At 44.2% G+C, this 20,914-nt stretch overlaps 1 protein-coding gene across 23 annotated transcripts in view; it reads left to right on the top strand.

Annotated features, from left to right (window-relative positions):
- The window catches only part of MACF1 (microtubule actin crosslinking factor 1), a 340,946-nt gene that overhangs the window by 301,167 nt on the left and 18,865 nt on the right, over positions 1–20,914 (top strand). For 13 of the 23 annotated variants that reach the window (XM_070786801.1, XM_070786798.1, XM_070786806.1 and 10 more), the window contains 21 exons: positions 535–761; positions 1,820–1,942; positions 2,040–2,141; positions 2,765–2,866; positions 3,259–3,432; positions 3,525–3,680; positions 3,825–4,022; positions 4,575–4,703; positions 5,541–5,714; positions 8,873–9,028; positions 9,133–9,339; positions 9,465–9,584; positions 10,010–10,179; positions 11,190–11,349; positions 12,815–13,009; positions 13,315–13,443; positions 14,210–14,353; positions 14,760–14,948; positions 16,973–17,117; positions 17,611–17,774; positions 19,040–19,202. In XM_070786801.1, the coding sequence (XP_070642902.1) occupies positions 535–761; positions 1,820–1,942; positions 2,040–2,141; positions 2,765–2,866; positions 3,259–3,432; positions 3,525–3,680; positions 3,825–4,022; positions 4,575–4,703; positions 5,541–5,714; positions 8,873–9,028; positions 9,133–9,339; positions 9,465–9,584; positions 10,010–10,179; positions 11,190–11,349; positions 12,815–13,009; positions 13,315–13,443; positions 14,210–14,353; positions 14,760–14,948; positions 16,973–17,117; positions 17,611–17,774; positions 19,040–19,202 (3,327 nt within the window). The remainder of the gene's footprint in view (positions 1–534; positions 762–1,819; positions 1,943–2,039; positions 2,142–2,764; positions 2,867–3,258; positions 3,433–3,524; positions 3,681–3,824; positions 4,023–4,574; positions 4,704–5,540; positions 5,715–8,872; positions 9,029–9,132; positions 9,340–9,464; positions 9,585–10,009; positions 10,180–11,189; positions 11,350–12,814; positions 13,010–13,314; positions 13,444–14,209; positions 14,354–14,759; positions 14,949–16,972; positions 17,118–17,610; positions 17,775–19,039; positions 19,203–20,914) is intronic. The other 10 variants (XM_070786802.1, XM_070786804.1, XM_070786800.1 and 7 more) reach the window with 1 other exon arrangement.

Below are 20,914 nucleotides of genomic sequence, written 5' to 3'. Positions count from 1 at the left end.
AGATGTATTTCATTGAATGCAAAGACAGTACCCAAGTAATGAGTATTCTACAAATCATTTAGAATTCAGAACACGTCTCTCCTTTGAAACAAGATTACAATTGGTAGTTAGATTCCCAGGCCAGGAAACAAGTGCTCCTTTACCCACTTAATATGAGGAAACAGCTGTACCAATAGTGGGAAGAACATAGCTACCTTTTTATACAATTTCCATGGGAAACATACCAGGTTCCACACAGAATACTAGAAATAGAGTTTTCATCCAAGCCCCTTTATAAGCGTCTTAGCAATACTTTTTTAACAGAGAACTCATTTCCACATTACCTCTGTGATCTCTTTATGTGGGAGGCCAACACAAGTGGAAAATGAGAATATGGAAATAATAAAGCTAAGATAGGAAATTCTCTTTCAGTAATGTATTTTTAGAGCCTTTTAAAGTATCATTTCAGTGAAAGTACGAGGATTAGATCTAATATCTGATGAGGCTGATCGCAGCCCTTAGAGAAGTCTTGCTCACTCTCCTATCCCCTCTCAGAGATCCAGGACAAGTTGGATCAAATGGTGTTCTTCTGGGAGGACATCAAAGCTCGGGCAGAAGAGCGAGAGATTAAATTCCTCGATGTCCTTGAGCTAGCAGAGAAGTTCTGGTATGACATGGCAGCCCTCCTCACCACTATCAAAGATACCCAGGACATCGTGCATGACTTGGAAAGCCCTGGCATTGACCCATCCATCATCAAGCAACAGGTTGAAGCTGCCGAGGTAAGAAAACAAAACCTCTTCCAGGAAAGCGCGTTAGCCAAGTATGTTGTGTTAGCTGCTTAGCCGGGCTGAGTGCCTTAAAAGTTGTTTTTGTTTTTTTCTTTTTTTTTTTTTTTTAAGTTTAATAGTATGCCTTTATACTTGGGGTGTGGGGCTCATTATAGTAAATTTCTTTTTTTAGTGTACAGGCTTTACCACTTGTGTAGGTACATGCAGTCACCCGTTGTGATACACAGCAGATCCGTCACACAAAAGCTCTGTCATCAGTTTTAAACTTAACAATTCAAATTATTAGAATGTGCTTCAAAAATCTGGGTTTGCTTTCATTTCTGAATTTAGTCCTCACTTTGGTGTACCTTATTTCTCGATTAATGTTGAAAAATAGGAAATAGAAAAGAAAATAAACTCTGGACTTACCATCCATACTTTGACATACCTTTGTTTAGTATTTGGGTGGAGCTTAGTTTTTATTAAATGCATTTCTTACCTCATCTTGTCCATTTAGGACAAGCCAAGATAGTCTTGATATTCTGTATTCTTTCTCTTATGTCTCTTTTATGTCGGCCGTTTTCCACCTCCTCACCTCTGTCATTGACAATCCACGAACCAATTTTTAGAATCTGGCACAGAACTGACTTTCTTCAGGACTATATAGTCTAGTATTCCTATTTTGCACATCTCCCAGCTCTTAAATTTGTGACTTATACTCTTATTTTATCCTTGTTGATATCCTTCTCCGTTATAGACTTCTGGTTATAGATTATAATCTCTGCAGACCTTTGCTAAAATTATTGACGCTCATTGCGCCTTTCTCAAATTATTTTATATATTTAATGTTAATATTTAAAAACATATTTGATGTATGTATTAGAAAAATAACCAGACTGTGAAGCTCCACTATTTAGGTGAGTGAAATGTTGAGAACACTGAAAGACTTTAATGAAATTGATCATTCTGTGTGGCATCTGCTCTTGATGGGGTATAAATTACATTTGCAAAGTTTGGGAAGTTCTGTTCCTCTTTCTGTTTTAGCTAATGTTCTGTTCATTTTCATGTAGACTATTAAGGAAGAGACAGATGGTCTGCATGAGGAATTGGAGTTTATTCGAATCCTTGGAGCAGATTTGATTTTTGCCTGCGGAGAAACTGAGAAGCCGGAAGTGAAGAAGAGCATTGATGAGGTGTGGAGAAGTGGACAGGGGGTTCAGGTGAAACATGAGCGGACTCACACCAAGCGTGGGGTGAATTGGGGAATCTGATTGACTGTTTTTCCCCTAGATGAACAATGCCTGGGAGAACTTAAACAAAACATGGAGAGAGAGGCTGGAAAAGCTTGAGGATGCCATGCAAGCTGCTGTGCAGTACCAGGACACTCTTCAGGTGAGAGGCCGAGGGTGACCACTGCGGAAACACAGGTGCTGTCGTTTCTCTGTCCGTTGTGAGTGGGTCACCTTCCCCGGACTGCAGCATTCTCAAACCAGAGGTGCTCGCGCTGTATTTCTAGCTGGTTTCCCACTTCTAATGAGGAAAGTTCTGACATCAGAAGCTTAGGCTTTTTACCATGCTTTTCTTTGCATGCTTATCATATAATTTATCCTCGTGGAGGCTATAGAGTGAAGCTGGCCTTGCTGTCAAAGTCATTGCTTGTTAGAAATTCCAAACCCAGGTTGTCCTGAAGCACAGTGTGGCACGATAGCTGTGGCACATCGTGGGCTTGCTAGCTGGCTGTGAGACGTTGGTGTTTTATTTATTTATTTTTTCATATTTAGCTTTTCCAAATTGTAGTTTATTTTGGACATTATTCCAGTCATGTTGGCTTCATTCTTAAGTCTCCATATTACTGAAGTAAAGATCATTATCTCTATCTCTTTCCCCAACTTCAGTGCACAAACAGCATAAGGTACTTTGATTTAACTCTGTTTAGCAGAGATGATGCTAATTGTCTCGTGATTTGTCTTATTTTTGTTTTTTGACTGCTTATTTGTATTTTTTTTTTATTTTAGGCTATGTTTGACTGGCTAGATAACACTGTGATTAAACTCTGCACAATGCCCCCTGTCGGCACCGACCTCAACACTGTTAAAGATCAGTTAAATGAAATGAAGGTTTGTACCTGGGAACGGTTTTTGAAGGAGGATTGCTTCTTTTTTGGTTTTGTCTGTTTTGGTTGGGTGGCAAGTTGTCTTGTTCTCGGCTGTGCTCAGTCTTCGTTGCTGTGCGCCGTCTTTCTCCAGTTGCGGTGAGTGGGGGCTGGCTACAGTCCAGCTGCAGTGTGCAGCTTCTCATCGTGGCTTCTCTTGTTGTGGAGCACAGACTTCAGTTTTTAGTGGTGCACAGGCTTACCTGCCCTGTAGCATGTGGAATCTTCTCACACCAGGGATCAAACACATGTCCCCTGCACTGGCAGGCGGACTCTTAACCCCCGGGCCACCAGAGAAGTCCCATTTTAGCTTTTAAAGACTTGTTGTGCTGTTAACATTTAGTATGTCTTTGGTAGGAGTTCAAAGTGGAAGTTTACCAACAGCAAATTGAGATGGAGAAGCTCAATCACCAGGGTGAACTAATGTTAAAGAAAGCTACTGACGAAACGGACAGAGATATTATCCGAGAACCCCTGACAGAACTCAAACACCTCTGGGAGAACCTGGGTGAGAAAATTGCTCACAGACAGGTAAGGCAGATGGCAGAGCGCGTCACGTGGACCACTGTTTACTGCTACCTAATTTCCTAACAAACCTTCCCTTCGTATCATTTTCTGAGTAGCATAAGCTGGAAGGTGCTCTCTTGGCCCTTGGCCAGTTCCAACATGCCTTAGAGGAACTAATGAGCTGGCTGACTCACACTGAGGAGTTGCTGGACGCTCAGAGACCAGTAAGTGGAGACCCAAAAGTCATTGAAGTTGAGCTCGCAAAGCACCATGTAAGTATTGTCGTTTTTTATCTCTAAGCCTATTGGTTTGAGATCGGGTACTGCCACCAGAAGCTTTTTGGTGTTGTGCATACCTTAGAAAGCCAGGCTTAATGATACCTGTAGAGATAAATTATGTTGTTCAACATTTTTTAGGTTCTAAAAAATGATGTTCTGGCCCATCAAGCCACAGTGGAAACAGTCAACAAAGCTGGCAATGAGCTTCTTGAGTCTAGTGCTGGAGACGATGCCAGCAGCTTAAGGAGCCGTTTGGAAACCATGAACCAGTGCTGGGAGTCAGTGTTACAAAAGACAGAGGAGAGGGAGCAGCAGCTTCAGTCGACTCTGCAGCAGGTACACGCTCCGTCCACTAACCAGCTCCGTCAGTGCCCCGTGGAGCTGTGCACATGACATTTGGAAGAAAGTGCATCTCAGTCAACGAAAGGAAAGCAGTTTGGTGTAGAACCGTCTGCCTTGAGAGGAAGGTCAATTCTGTGCTAGACTTGTCTGGAAAGAACAGCTTTTAATTGGGTCATTCTTTTTGGATTAGTTTATGGTCCAGTGCCTCTCCATCTCCTACTCAAAGTTAGGAGATCGTTGCTGTGACAAACCTTGTTCACAGATCAGGCTATTTCTTGGATCAAGTCAGGTCCCTCCATATCCAAATTCAGCAGTACCTTAGTCAGTTCATCAGGTTGTATCAGACATCTCTGTGTTACAGCGAGGCCTGAAGGATTCTGCTGAGTTGTAAAAATATGTTGGCCCTGTGCTCATCCAGCAACAGAGCAACCCTGCCTGAGAGCAGCACCCAATGCCTCCCTTAAAAATTACTTGTGTGATCATTTAGAGAGTTTACTTTGGAAACTAGAATTGACTGCTGACCTTTCTGATGTCTTTTCTCAAAAGGCCCAGGGTTTCCATAGTGAAATTGAAGATTTCCTCTTGGATCTGACTAGAATGGAGACCCAGCTTTCTGCATCGAAGCCCACAGGAGGACTTCCTGAAACAGCCAGGGAACAACTTGATACACACATGGTAATAGATTTCTTGAAGTTGATCACAGGCATCCCATATTCAGTAGCTCCTTTATGAAGTCACAGAGACGTGCATCTGGGAGTCTACCGAGTAGTACACTTTTACTGATAAAATAGTGCTGGGGGGCTGCTGCGTATATACAGGTTTCTAACATCCTATGATAGGCAGCAGTAGCAACGGGGAAGAATTGGCAAGAAATACCCTGGTGAGCTGGCAAATTTCAAGTTAATCAGATTGTCTGATACAATATTGATTTGAAAGTGAAAGCATCAAGAAGACAAATACCTAACACAGACATGGTGGTATTTAAGAAAAAGACTACTGGGGCTTCCCTGGTGGTCCAGTGGTTAAGACTCCACACTTCCACTGTAGGGGCCACAGGTTCAATCCGTGGTTGGGGAACTAAGATCCTGCTTGCCCATGCAGCACAGCCAAAAAAAATGAAAAAAAAAAGCAGGGGAAAGAAAAGAAAAAGACGTCTTAGTAGGGGACGGTTTAGGGAAATCCAATAGAAACTGACAGTGTTTTAAGAAAGTGTCCGAGAACAAAAGGCAATGTAATTTCTAGGCAAATCCCTCAGGAAAAGGAGAAATAAATTATTGGGGTCCATTTTTGTGTCACTGGTCCTTAAAAAATTCTGTTGGTGACAAAATTATCTTTATGTTAAGGAAGAATGGTGGGTTTCACTCCCTAATTGTTCATCAGTTGAATCTAAAAGGAAGGATTTTAATCCAAATGAGACCTTCCTCAGCTTTTCCAAACTATGCTCATACATCTGTGTATGGGTGTCTTTGAAGAAATTGGCATTACTGACCTCTTTCTTGCTCTTTCTTATAGGAACTCTATTCCCAGCTCAAAGCCAAGGAAGAGACTTACAATCAGCTGCTTGACAAGGGCAGGCTAATGCTTCTCAGCCGTGATGACTCAGGATCCGGTTCAAAGACAGAACAGAGCGTGGCACTCTTGGAACAAAAGTGGCATGTGGTCAGCAGTAAGATGGAAGAGAGAAAGGTATCACCACAAAGTTCAGTCTGGTGACTGTTTAAGGAGTTTTCTTAATGATTGCATGCAGTTGTTAGCTAGTTTCTATGGAGGGTTCTTTAACACCCAGTTGCATTGTGACAGGCGAGCAGAACTGATATCCTCAGAATTGGCTTTGTGCTAATCAAGCCATCTTTTCTGCCTTTACATTTCTATTTTCCATCCATGTCAAGTTGCGTTGATGCTACTAGTTTCTGCTGATACTTGCTTTTATAATATTTATAATACTGCGTCCCTTTTCTGCATCTACCAGTTAAGGCACTGCTCAGCGATGGACTGTATATTCCATCTACTTAAAAATAGGTTTTGTTGGAGTTGGTGACTTGAGAATGGGAGGTTAGGAACGATACGCAGGGAGTATCATGAATAATTCCTCACAAGGAATTTGATTTCTAGTTACCAAAATTCACGAACAATAAATCATATGGCCTTGTCCTACTCTTCCTCAAAAATCAAATTGTCTTCAAAAGAAAAGTGATCAGAGATCAAGGCATTTTCCCCCAAACAGTATTTTTTATGAATACAGAGTTTTAGGATATCACTCTGCACACAGTTTCTGTGCTGGGCAAATGAAACATTAAATATGTGTCCAAATCCATTGAACATCCATTGAACAAACAGTTATCAGGCTTGTTTGTACTAGGCACTGTGCTAGGTGTACAGTGGAAACGTAAAGACGTGAACTCTGTCATCGTGAACTTGAATGGGCAGAAAGAAAGAGACCACATACTCACATTATAAATTAACGTTTTGAGAGAAGCATTAATTTACTAGAATCCTTCTAGTGTGGGGGTCTGGTAACTTTGTTACATGAAAAATGGACAGAGGACCCGAGTATATGGCTATGTTCTAATTCTTGGACGGGCTCTTGTTTATAATTCCTACTGAATGTAGAACTCATTAAAGAAACCAAGGTAGATTCTGACTCATCATCAGCAAGTTTCTACAGGGTTTTCCTAACAGTGGAGCAAGTAGCCTCGAGGAATACAGTTTTGACCCTTGAACAACATAGGTTTGAGCTACGCGGGTCCACTGGTGTGCAGAATTTTTTTCCCCCGCGCTGAATATGTCTACAGTACTACACAATCCCTAGTTGATTGATTAATCTTTGGATTCAGAACCATGGATATGGAAGGCTGACTATAAAGTTACATGTGGATTTTCAACTTTTCAAAGGATTGATGCCCTTAAACCTGTGTTGTTGAGGGGTCGACTGTAGTTGGTGAACTGATCAAACGAAGGCTAGCTATCAAAGATATCATTTTTGATTTTGCAAGAACATTACATTGCAGAATTGCTGAACTTAAGCTCTGCTAAAGACTATGTAGATAAAGTGATGTGGAAAGATTTCCTGCCATCTGGGAACTTGCAGTGTATTGACTTCTAAACATTTCTTTGATAGAATTGAGGTAGATTTTGTTTTTCTACTTTTTTTTTATATTGAGTCTGCATTTTTGTAGCATTCATTGTAGTGTTTGGGGCGGGGGGCAGCTGATGTTTTTTACTGGCGTTACTTCCCATCATCTGGGAAATTAGTCTGGCCCAGCCAACTCCCCTCTCTCCCAGCCTGCTCTAGGGGAACGGCACGGGGCGGGAGGCCGCCTTCTGCAGCATGCTGCAGCCAGGCCCTCCCGCAGGGCAAAGGGGCACTCAGCGGCCGTGCCGACCCTGCCTCTGGATCCAGCAGTGGGGACGGGTGGCAGCACTCCTGGAACCTCCCTGCCCGGGTGGTGCAGGCTCTAGGCCGCTGGAGTGGCCAGTCCAGGCAGGCCTCAGTTTGCCCTCCTCCAGAGCACTGCCCTGCTCCCCCAGTAGACACCAGGCACTTATTTTCTGACTGGGCCAGGGGTAGGGGAGGGATCTGGGTGAACCCACAGCTACCTCCAGCCTTTTTTTGCAGAGGCTTCAGAGACCACCCTGCTTCCAAAAGTTAAAGTCTGGCCTCTAACTGTAGCCAGGCTAAACCATGGAGACATTGCCCAAAGATAAGCAGGGGTCAGGAGGGGAAACAGGGGTGTTGGAGGAATAGGGTGGGTTGAGTTTTACAATGCTTTTGTTTGTTGTTTAGCCGCTAAGTCCTATGGGACTCTTTTGTGACTCATGGACTATAGCCTGCTAGGCTCCTCTGTCCATAGAATGTCCCAGGCAAGAATACTGGAGTGAGTTGCCATTTCCTTCTCCATATAGTATTTGTTAGGTTACAGAAGTAACCTGAAAATGCCAAGAGGAAGGTAAAAAGCATTCATAAGCCAGTTAATAGTAATGAACGTTTTTATTATGTTGCTGGTGTTTCTTTCTGTGAGAATTCTGTATATATTCATTTTTAACAACCTGTCATTATCCTGTTTTGCCCACCTGATAGATGGGCCAGAGGCAAAGGCCATCATCCAGGTGTTCTGGGTGGAAGTCTCTGAGCTTGCAGGCTAAAATTGGGATGTATTCATGGAGAAATAGCATGCACCCTGAATGAAGCACTGTTTTTGTCATCCTGATTTAGATAAAAATGACTAAAAATTTACATCTAATGTTGTCACATTTTTACTTGAAACATTCTGACCTTTATTGCCTTTGTTGCTTGTAGCATAAGCATGTTTCACACTCAGACATTTTCAAGTGCCATATTTTCTGAAACATATTTAAACAGAAAGCATTGCAGTGAGCATCTTCATCACAGTGAAGTGCTTTTCATTTAGTTGTTTTTATGTCACAAAAAGGACATTAAAGGAAACTGAGACTTTGCCCCAAGCGGGTTGGAGAGCCTGCAGCTGTCACCACTAAAGGGTCTGTTCTCTTACAGTCCCTGAATGGCGTGAATGGCGTTATTCCTGTGCTTTAATGTCCCAGGAAGTGGGGATCAGTGTCCCGGCAAGTGGGGAATGGCAGAGAAAGCAACTTAGCTGCAAACTGTGCTCTTGCCTTTTCCAGGCACAGTTGTCTGAGTTTCAGACACTAGCATTCAAAATGTCCCCTTCTTTGCAAACAGGGCATGTTTGGAGGTTGATTAAATGAGGCTTCCTTCTTAGAAGTCATTTCATTTGGTGTACAATTCACGTCTTTGTCCTTGAAGCTATAATTCCTGAATTCTGTACTTGTCTTTTTGTGTGTGTGCATGGCACCTGAAAATTTAGTCAAAGCTGGAAGAGGCCCTCAACCTGGCAACAGAATTCCAGAATTCCCTGCAAGAATTTATCAACTGGCTCACTCTAGCAGAGCAGAGTTTAAACATCGCTTCTCCTCCCAGCCTGATTCTAAACACTGTCCTTTCCCAGATAGAGGAGCATAAGGTAACAATGGCATTACAATTCCCCCTTGCTTTTACAAGTGCCAATTGAAAATGATGCTCCTTGATCTTAGCTCCAGTTTAAAAACAGCAATATTTTCTCCTCAGGTGTTTGCTAATGAAGTAAATGCTCATCGAGACCAGATCATTGAGCTGGATCAAACTGGCAATCAGTTAAAGTTCCTTAGCCAAAAACAGGACGTTGTTTTGATCAAAAATTTGCTGGTTAGCGTCCAGTCTCGATGGGAGAAGGTTGTCCAGCGATCTATTGAAAGAGGGCGATCGCTGGATGATGCCAGAAAGCGGGCAAAACAAGTAAGTTGTAAGAGAAAGATACCAGTTTACTGAACAACCTTGGGCTTCGTGTGTTGAGTTCAGATGAAAGTGCTGTGTGGTGTGCATGTCCATTCCTGTTATAACTTATTCTTCAATAATTTCAGTTCCATGAAGCTTGGAAAAAGCTGATTGATTGGCTGGAAGATGCGGAAAGTCACCTGGACTCAGAACTGGAGATATCCAATGACCCAGACAAAATTAAACTTCAGCTCTCCAAACATAAGGTACCTTGGCTCACTGCTCTTCATTCCTGAGCTTGGGATTCACTGACGTTTGTAGCTTGTTAAAAAAAGAAAAAGCTAAAACTTTTAGCTTGCTGAAAGAAAACTAATTGGTTAATGTTAAACAGTTAAGATCATAGAGCCAGCCTTCCATTTTGCATGTAGACAGTGTCTAACCATGACAATTGCTTATTTTAAATAAGAGTTCAAACAAAGTGACTGATGAGTAGCCAGCTAAAACTGTGGGCTTTTAGAAAAAGTCATGATCTGGTGTGTGTGGCACAAACAAAACCTTACGAATTTGTTCAGGGTAAGCTGTTGTTAATTTTAGTTCAAGACGTAGTGACATTCATACTGTATCTGGTTACCACCTGAAAACTCAGTGTCATCTGACTTTCAGCATTTTTTTTTTTCCTTTCTGAAAACAGGAGTTCCAGAAAACTCTTGGTGGCAAACAGCCTGTATATGATACCACAATTAGAACAGGCAGAGCACTGAAAGAGAAGACTTTGCTTCCTGATGACACTCAGAAACTTGACAACTTACTGGGAGAAGTCAGAGACAAATGGGATACTGTTTGTGGCAAGTCTGTGGAGAGGTGAGCATGAATGTCCCCTTCGTGGGTCTCTGTGTTATCCCAAAAGTAACCAGGAGACAGTACCAGATTCTGTAAAAATGATAATGAAGCTAATGCATCAGTGACAGTAGCTTCTTGGTATTTCCAATTAATTGAGTGACAAATTATGCATTAATCTCAGGAAAATATATTAAAATTATCTTACTTAAACTTGAAACTTACTGTATTACAAAGAGAGAAGCCTATAAAAATCAAGCCAACAATAGTATTAATAGATCTATGAATATATGTAAATCGCCAATTTGTAATGCCGGTAATTGTCTCACTGATTGTCTCTTGTGTTGAATGTTCTACAAAAGCCTCTGATAAAGTATCTCATTGAACCACCATGAGATTCACTCATCCTCATAACAACCACTGAGGTGGGGGTACTGTCCTCCCCCTTTTACAGATGAGGAAACAGTCATAAAGAGGTTTCTTGACTCCCCCATGCTCACTCAGCTGCTAAGTGGCAGAGCTGAGATTTAGTTCTAAAAGTTGTACTTTTATCCACTTGTACCCACTATGCTATGTAAGCATTATGATAGCTCTATATTATTTGTACTCCCAATTTTTCAGATGAGGTGACTGAGTTTCAAAGAGGTAACGAGACCCCCTAGAGTCTTAGATGGAGAGTTAGGAGTTGAACTGCTGGCCCCAGGTCATTAACAGAACCTCACCCTCTGCTGGACTGGTGTAATGTAAATAAAAAGACCTCGGGTCGTAGGGTGTGTCTATGTGTACAGCAGCTGGACTCTTAAGATCCCGGAAGTGCATCTCTACTGTCACCTGTACTATGCTTAATCCGTTTTTAAGAGTGGTTTACCTAAACATACCTAAAGATCTCTTAGTCACTTTTTATAATATTTCTGACTGTTCTGACACAGTGGTCTCTAGATAGAGTTCAAGCAGTGTTCCCTTTCAATGGCCAGAACTGTGGGCTGTTCATAAAAGGATCATTAAAATCAGTGAGGCTTATGTTCTTGTCTCAGGCAGCACAAGCTGGAGGAGGCCCTGCTGTTTTCGGGCCAATTCATGGACGCCCTGCAGGCCCTGGTTGACTGGCTGTACAAGGTCGAGCCGCAGCTGGCTGAGGACCAGCCTGTCCACGGAGACCTGGACCTCGTCATGAACCTCATGGACGCCCACAAGGTGAGGGGTGAGATCTGGGCTGTGTGGAGGGCGGAGCCATTGGGTCCCCATCCCTGTGTGCCTTCTGCTCGTGCTGCCCTCCTAAGGCTTCCCTAGAAAGAAAGTCGGAAAGAGCCTGTCTCTCTGCTTATCAGAGAGGCGGCTCCTTGCTCTGTGTGTGTAAACAAACTGCTGCCGGGATTCTGCATCAGTCACAAAGAATTGACCAAACTTGGTTCGATTCAGATGTGCCAATGTGTAAACTTGATTTTGAGGTTCCCTCCCATTTCCTGTTTATATGTCTCAATTGAATCTTATATATCTCAGTTGAATCAAACTGGATTTAAATTCAGAAGACCCTCAAGATATCCATTTTCCACTGATTGTTACAATGAAAATGAGTGCTTTTCAACTGCTTGCGAACCTGACGAGCTAGCACCGTGCATACCAGCATTTAGTACCTACACCTGTATGTTGAACTGCATACTGTTCTCCTGCTTCAGCATCAAACATTCAGCTTTACCTTGAAATTACACCAGATTTTTATGTGCCTGGCAGGTGGGCTCTTATCAAGAGGGAAAAGAGAGGGGAGGGATAAATTGGATGATTGGGGTTGACATATACATAGACAATGGCAACCCAGTCTTGCCTGGAAAATCCCATGGGCGGAGGAGCCTGGTAGGCTGCAGTCCACGGGATCGCAAGAGTCGGACACGACTGAGTGACTTCACTTTCACTTTTCACTTTCATGCGTTGGAGAAGGAAATGGCAGCCCACTCCGGTGTTCTTGTCTAGAGAATCCCAGGGACAGGGGAGCCTAGTGGGCTGCCGTCTATGGGGTCGCACAGAGTTGGACACGACTGAAGCGACTTAGCAGGAGCAGGAGCATAGCTAAAATAGATAGCTAACAATCTACTGAATAGCACAGGGAACTCTACTCAATACTCTGTAATAATTTATATGGGAAAAGAATCTAAAAAAGAGTGGGTGTATGTATAACTGGTTCACTGCTGTACAGCAGAAACTAACATAACAGGGACTTCCCTGGTGGTTCAGTGGTTAAGACTCTGTGCTTCCAATGCAGGGAATGCAGGTTTGATCCCTGACCAGGAAACTATAACGTCCCACATGTGGCATGCTGTGGCCCCCAAAAAGAAACTAACCCGACGTTGTAAATCAACTATACTCCAATAAAAATCAGTTTTAAAAGTCCCACAGTTCCAGAGGGGTTAGCATAGCACAGTTCCTGTATCACAGGTGAGGAAGCAGGGACTCCAGTTAAGCAGCTTATCCAAAGTCACATGGCCCTCATTCAGACCCAAGTCCTGTGATGCTTCTTTCTCCCTTGTGGTCCCACCTCCATCTTTGCATAAAAGACACACAATTAGAACCTATCAAAGGAGAATTGAAAGAAAGGACTACTTTCTCTTTGGTTCTACTTGAATTCAAAACATTTGTGAGACGAACTAATTCTCCTGTTTTCCAGGTTTTCCAGAAGGAACTGGGCAAGCGAACAGGAACTGTTCAGGTCCTGAAGCGATCCGGCCGGGAGCTGATAGAGAACAGTCGCGATGACACCACCTGGGTGAAGGGGCAGCTCCAGGAGCTGAGCACTCGCTGGGACACCGTGTGCAAACTCTCCGTCTGCAAGCAGAGCCGGCTGGAGCAGGCCCTGAAGCAGGTCAGACAACACCGGGCTGGGCCTGAACAAAGTCAGTCTAGCCTCTTTGTCAGGATCGGTTCCAGCCAGTCTCACAGGGAGTCAAAAATTGGTGTTCTAAATGTTCTACAAGAACATTTAGCACATCTGTATTAGAGAAATCATGACTCCAGTTGATTTTCAAAGTTGCACAGATGAAAAATGACCTTTGTGGGGCTTCAATAGAGCCTCTAGGTGCCTATGATAGGCCAGACCCCCCTCTGGCTGCCTTGTCTGGGACCTCAGCTGCACAGAAAGGCTCAGGCTCTTGTGCTTGGTTATTTCAGGCAGAAGAGTTTCGGGACACAATCCACATGCTACTGGAGTGGCTTTCTGAAGCTGAGCAGACGCTACGCTTTCGGGGAGCACTTCCCGATGACACGGAGGCCCTGCAGTCTCTCATTGATACTCACAAGGTAACCCATCTCAGGGTGTGGGGCCCCACACCACCCACATGGAGAAATGACACGTGGGTTTTCTGACCCTCACGTGTCAGACCACTCAGCCTCTCGGTTTTTGCAAAAGTGGCACTTGCAGGTTATAAGCAAGTCAAGCAGCTGGTGTTGATACCAGAGGAAAACATGGGCTGCTCTAGCTTTACGCACGCCCCACCCCCACCCCTCCGTATACACCTTGGGTGGCTTTCCTCCGGGCCAGCTCCAAGCCTGATCTGCGCCCCTAGAGCCACTCACCAAGCTGCAGGGTATAATGTGGTGTCTGGGGCCTCAGTGTGACTGTCATAAGGAGGTGGGAAATATTTCCTTTTTTAATTTTTGTATTTCCCACCTAGAGATTTTACTCTTGGTTTTGTGATTGCATTGTGTTATAGGTATTGTTAAAACATTGTAGTGTTTTGTAGCTATCACTATTTTTGTCCAATACCGTTTACACATATGGAAATGAATATCAACACGAATTTGTGAAAGAGGGAGTGCTCAGGAAGGAGGTCAGCTTCCGTGTTTCTAGTCCTTACCATTCGTGCACTGAAAGTCATTCTTGTACAAGTCCCTCACTTTCCCACAGCTGGGAGACCTGGAAAGAAAATGCCAGAGATGTCTAAATACAGACTTTTAGAGGGCTGTATCAACACAGAGTCAAGAAAAAACACTGAAGCGTTTTTCTCCTCTCAGTGTAAACAGTGCTGCTAGAGTGGGTTTAAGGTTTCAAATCTCGTTTGTTTAGGAATTCATGAAGAAAGTGGAAGAAAAGCGAGTGGACGTTAGCACAGCAGTGTCCATGGGAGAAGTCATCCTGGCAGCCTGCCATCCTGACTGCGTCACCACCATCAAGCACTGGATCACCATCATCCGCGCGCGCTTCGAGGAGGTGGGCTCTGGGTTCAGAGGAAGACCACAAGTGTCCCGTCCCCCACTCACCCTGAATAGCTCAGCAGGAGTCAGGTTATCAGCATTCTAGTCCTGACTGTTTTCCTGATAACGTGCGGAAACCTGAAAGGACGATGCTGGCGTCATGACGTGCGCCTTGATGCCATCCAGTGGACACATGCCGTGCTCTTTCCTCCTTCAGGGACCTTCTGTGTCTAAGACCATGTGCTACGTTTGTTTGCAGGGGAACTGGCTTCTTATTCCAGCTTGTCTCTGGAGCAAGAGAGAAGCCTCTTGACTGCTTGGGTGGTCTTTTCCCTAAAAGTCATTGTTAGGCTCACACAAAAAGGGGCTTTGAAAATAAGGAATGTGCTTGACTGAGAGCCAATGGGTTCCCTCCCCCGCAGGTCCTGACGTGGGCTAAGCAGCACCAGCAGCGCCTCGAAGCTGCCCTGTCAGAACTGGTGGCAAATGCCGAGCTCTTAGAAGAACTTCTGGCGTGGATCCAGTGGGCCGAGAGCACCCTCATTCAACGGGATCAGGATCCGATCCCTCAGAACATTGACCGAGTGAAAGCCCTTATTGCTGAGCACCAGGTACCCCACCCGCGTCCTGCGGTCATAGGTTCCTACGTGGCTCGTGGAGCCCATTTCCTTTGCTCTGTGCATCCATGTTTTAATGGCTGCTGAACATAGTCCTGCAGACTCAGCAGCTTAAAACATGCTTACTGTCTCGCAGTTTTTGTGGGTTGGGGGTCCAGGCATGAGTTGGCTGGGTCTGTTGACTGTTGTTTTCTATTGACTAGCCTCTATACCACGGTCTCATTACCTGGGACCTATCCCATCACACCTGGATTCAGAAAGATTTCTTACATGAACCCAGAGATGGGCCAGACAACACACGGAACTAAATTGAATGGAGGAAAACTCAGTTGAGCTGTCTTCATATACCATATATTCTTAGGAGACAAATACTTTTTAACAGTTGTTAAAAACTGTGGATTTTAGCCATGATCATTTACACTGAATGCAAGTATAGATTTTGCTTAGTAACACCACGGATGTAAATTCTTTTTAGCGTATGTAGTGAACCTTACCAGTGAAAACGCCCTGTGCTTCCCTTCAAGTTTACCTACATTGACCCCTCCTCTCCTGAGTAAGAGTATCTTCTTCCATCAAGGCCAGTCCCTCGCCCGTCTGTTACCCCCTCTCATTCCTTATGCCTTCCAGCTCCCCATCTGTCTCCCCCGCCCCCGCTCCACCACCATCTGTCTGACCATTGCTGCTCAGTCTTCTTAGCTGGTTTCTCTTCCTTTGTTGTTGGTTAGTCAGCTAAGTTATGTCCAGCTCTTTTGTGACCCCAGGGACTAAGGCCCACTAGGCTCCTCTGTCCATGGGATTTCCCAGGCAAGAATACTGGAGTGGGTGGCCTTTTTCTTCTCCAGTGATCAAACCCATATCTCCTGCATTAGCAGTGGGTTCTGTACCACTGAGCCACCAGGGAAGCCCTCTTCTTCCTTTATTCACTTGTTAATGTTGCTGTTCCCTAAAGTTCCATTCTTAACCCTCTCCTCACACCCAAGGCCATATCTAGCTTTTGGCTTCAGCCAGCACCTGTACGCTAAGGGTTTCCATATCTCCTGCCTCATCTGCACACACAGGAAGCCAGAAACAGCTCTGAAACTTCCCTGCAGCCTTCTTTCCTGGCCCTGGCCCTAACCCCACCCTTCCTTCCACGCTGCCTCCTCTCTCCTCATCCGCTCAGTCACCCAACACAGAAGCCTGTCGGATTTCTTCTCTTTCTGTAGCCCTACATTTAGCCAGTTGTTGGGTCTTATCTGTTTTACTTTCAGAATTCTGCGTGGCTCCTCTCCTGCCCTGCCTTACGCCTTCACTGTATTTTGCCTCAATTACTACATTAGGTTCCTAACGTCTGTGCCCCTCCACCCAGCCCCTTATCTCATGTCCTCCCTGCTACACTGAGGCCAGAGCAATAGCTCTAAGACAGAGATCTGTTGGTGTCTCTTTTCTGGATCAAAATCCTTCAGTTGCCCACCCACCTGTAACCCCCTTGCCAATTGCTTTCAGAATAAAATCCCAGTCCCTCAGCTTGACACAAGGCCTCTCTCGACCTTTCTGCTGCCTGCCTCTCCAGCTGTCCCTCTTGCCCCTCCTCCAATTGCATCCTTAGCTCAGCCAGTGATCAGGGCCCTGGCTCATTCCACTGTCAGGCTTCTGTGGGACCACCCTGCCCCCAGTCTTTGGCTCATTGCTCAGCATGCAGCTCAGGCACCAGCCTCCAGGCAGCCTTCCTGCCCAACTTGGGCTGTGTGTGCCCATCCTAGGCCTGCCTTTGGGGACCTGGGTACCACTCATTGCTCTGCCTGGCCTGGTTTCCTCACTCAGCCGTGAGCTCCTGATAGTCAGAGTCATGTCTTATTCCTTCACGTCTCCAGCACTTGATGAAGTGCCTCACTCATCGTGTTTCTTGAAAGGAGTGGGGCCATATATGAAGACATCTCCAGTAGTCCATTTGTAGCAGGCTTAGCCCTTTTAGTAAGAAGTTGCCTATTTCCATCTTAGTCCAAGAAAACTCTCAACTCTTGTTATGTGTCCAACAGACGTTTATGGAGGAGATGACTCGAAAGCAGCCTGATGTGGACCGGGTCACCAAGACGTACAAGAGGAAGATCCTAGAGCCAGCCCACGCGCCTTTCATGGAGAAGTCCCGTGGTGGCAGCAGTACGTGGAGCCCTTGGGCAGGAGGTGTCCTTCTTGCTCCCTGAGGATGAGCATTTCAAAAACCATATGGGATTGGAATGCAAATCTTTTTTTGAAACTCACTTTTCTTAGACAGTAGCTAGGCTCCAGTTTTTTGAATTGGTATGAAATTGTGGGGTGGCTAAGTGGATTCATTTGTAGCGGCCTTCTGATTATTTTAGTCATCAGCACTGACTGTTTACATTTGGTTTACAGTAGTTTCTTCTTAAAATAAGTTGGCACCTGTAGAACCGTTGATGTCTCCTTGGTCCACTAAAGTGGGACAGAACTGATTGAAAGTATGAGACAGGTACCTGTTGGCTGGGGAAGAGCAGCAGTTTGTGCTTCCATATCTCAGTGTGGCCAGGTCCTGTGTTTCCTTCCTCAGTTACTGACCGGATATCATTGTGCAGATCCTTTAGGTTCAGCCAGATGGCACCTTCTCATTGTGAATGGACAAAACCAGCTTTTCTGATCTCGTGATTATTTTTCCTTTCAGGGAAGTCCTTGAGTCAGCCTGCCCCTCCTCCCATGCCAATCCTCTCACAGTCTGAAGCAAAAAATCCACGGATCAACCAGCTCTCTGGGCGCTGGCAGCAGGTGTGGCTGTTGGCGCTGGAGCGGCAGCGGAAGCTGAACGACGCTTTGGACCGGCTGGAGGAGGTGAGGCCCCGCCAGGCAGCCATCCCTGGAGGGAAGTGACTTATCAAAACACAGCCCTCCTGAGGCTCTGTGTCCTGACCCGTGTGCCTTGACCCACTACTTCTGCAGAAGGAGCAACGGAGCAGTGTAGGCCAGGACTCAGTCCTGCAGGCCCCCTGGGAGAGAAGACTCAAGTGAGGAAACTAACGGCTGATGGGCTGTAGCGCTGGTGGTGGGAAGCAGGCTGCCGGCCAGTCCCGGCGGGTCTGGGCTGTGGCACCATCCTCCTTAGTGCCCGGCCGTGGTTGAGAATCAGGAACCTAACTTGGCAAAGTTACCACCAGGTGTGGAGCAGCTCATAAAAATGACCATTACTGAGCCCTTTGTGTAAAGATATAAGCTCCTCAATTATGAAACGAGTAGTTTTTTTTAATAATCCTGTTATTTGTCGATTCTTCAGTAGATTATAAAAAGCAAATCTATTTTGAAGTATCATTAACCAATCTGAAAAATATAGTACTTCACTTCCTAGTTTCTAAAATAAATTGCTAATATCTTTTATATTTTTTTATTTGTGCATATCAAAGCAGCTATGCCCAGAAGTGAGTGTTCTGTGTTTTTTGTTGTTATTTCTGTAGATCCAGTTGAGTTATAAGCATATTTGGTTTTGGCTTTTTCTTTTTTTTTTTTTTCCCCATTCCTTCCAACTTTTTGGAGTTTGAAAGACCAGGGGGAAAACTGCTGCACTGTTTAAGTCATCCTGAGTCCGTGTCACTGGCATAGTCCAAGTAGCTCAGCATCACTTTGTCCACTGCACAGGCCCGCTGCTGTCCACCAGGACCAAATACTTAGAGTGGGAATCAGAGGGCAGTTCACTCCCTCTGGCGCCATCCAAAAGAAACACCACATAAGTGGGGCGCACTGAGGATTTCTCTTCTGGGGTAGAATCCATTCTTTTCCATCTGAGGGGATGATCCTTTGAGAAAATGCCAAGGGAAAGCAAGGCTGACCCCACCCACTCTTGTTGTGCGTGCTCCGTATCTTCCATGGTGGTTGTTGAGTTACTGTTTTTCTCACTGCTCCATTTTACCGCAGCTCGTGTAAGCAGTCATGGCTTTAAGTGAAGGAGCCAATGTGCCTTCACAAGAGGCAGCACAGAGATTTCATTCTTGGTCCCCTCAAAAGGCCCGCATGGCTTTGCTGGATGTCTGAAAGTTTGGGTATGCTCTGGGTAGGTTTGAAGACCAAAACAGCAGGTCTTGTTGACTCCTCTGATCTCTGTCTAGTTGAAGGAATTTGCCAACTTTGACTTCGATGTCTGGAGGAAAAAGTATATGCGTTGGATGAATCACAAAAAGTCTCGGGTGATGGATTTCTTCCGGCGAATTGACAAGGACCAGGATGGGAAGATAACCCGTCAGGAGTTTATCGATGGCATTCTAGCATCCAGTGAGTCCAGTCACAGTTCCAGACCCAGCCCACACCTAGACTCCCTGCACTTGCTTTGTAGAAGCAGGCTGTATTTCTGGCTAAACAGCCTTTCTTAAGTGAAAGCTGAAGTCTTGGAGCAGAAGTAATGTACCTGCTTACTAAAATTGGTCTATTGTTTTGATGGGAAGTCAGACCTCATTTTGTTTAGAATTAAAAAAAGCAAGTCTTATTTGACACATTATGGCAAGCAAAACACATTCAAGGTTTAGAAAAGGAGCTAACGATTGTGAATAATGAGGTTCTAAGTATAGGCAGACATTGGAGATACTGCAGGTTCACTTCCAGACCACCTTTATAAAGCAAATATTGGAACAGAGAGAGCCATTAGAGATTTTTGGTTTCCCAGTGATATAAAAGTTATGTTTATACTATACTGTAGTCTATTAAGTGTTCAATAGTGTTATACCTTAAGAAATGATGTATATACCTTAATTTAAAAATGTTTTATTGCTAAAATATGCTGACCATTGTCTGAGCCTTTAGCTAGTCATTATCATTTTGCAGTAGTAACATCAGAGATCATTGATCACAGATTACCATGACAAATATAATAATAATAATGGAAAATTTGAAATATTGCAAGAATTACCAGAATATGACACAGAGAGATATGAGGTGATCATATACTGTTGGGAAAATGGTGCCAATGAACCTGCTTGGCATGGATGGAGTTGGTGCAAACCTTAAATTTGTCTTAAAAAGAGGGGGATAACATCTGAAGCATAGTAAATGAAATCATATATTTTATAAGCTGTTACATAGATGCCAGAAACTGACATGAGATATGCCTATTAAATATTTTTTCAAGTTTTTCACAATATCAGTTGTTCAATAGGAATTCAGATTTTTTTTTTCTTTCAATTTTATTGAGATGTAAGTAGCATACAGCACTGAATAAGGTTAAGGTATACAGCATAATGATTTGATTTACGTATATGAAGTGATTATCACAGTAAGTTTAGTGAACATCATTTCATATAGGTACAAATTTAAGACATAAAAAAATTATTTCTTGTGATGAGAACTCTTAGGGTTTACTCTCAACAGCTTTTATATGTGATACAGCAGTGTTAATTATATTTATCATTTTGTTGTACATTACATCCCTCATCATGTCAGTTTCTGGCATCTGTATAAAAGCTTACAAAATGTGTGATCTCTTGTATTTTTAGCAAAAGGAATAAGTGAGGCATTTAGTTAAGTGACTTACACAGCACAGCTCACAGATGTGCTGCTTCACGTGGAGGCCCAAGAAGGCCTGTCTGGAGGTAATACCTGAGTTGAGACCTAAGTGATGGTAAGGATTCAGCCACGTCAAGATTTCAGGGTAGAGACGGAGCCAGAACCTCAGCAGGTACAAAGTGCTGAGAGGCGAATGAACTTGGCAGGTTCTCAGAGGTTAGCATGGCTGGAGTGTCATGACCTCAAGATTGGTAAGATGTGAAGTTGGAAAGATAGAAAACAACTATTAATGTGGGGCTTTGTTGGCCATCATGAAGGGATCAGATCTTATTCTCGAGACAGTGGGCCGCCAGCAGAGATTTCCATCTGACAGACAGTGTAGTCCACTTTATGTCTTAAGAAGTCACTCTGGTTATTGTAACATTCACACTTTGGAAAGCAGTTGTGAGGAACCCAAAGCAATAATCTAAACGTAGGAAAATGTCACC

This window comes from Bos indicus, chromosome 3 (assembly GCF_029378745.1).
Source record: "Bos indicus isolate NIAB-ARS_2022 breed Sahiwal x Tharparkar chromosome 3, NIAB-ARS_B.indTharparkar_mat_pri_1.0, whole genome shotgun sequence".
NCBI classification, from domain to species: domain Eukaryota; kingdom Metazoa; phylum Chordata; class Mammalia; order Artiodactyla; family Bovidae; genus Bos; species Bos indicus.
The sequence above is the reverse complement of the archived record's forward strand: the minus strand, read 5'-3'. Positions and strand labels throughout refer to the sequence as shown.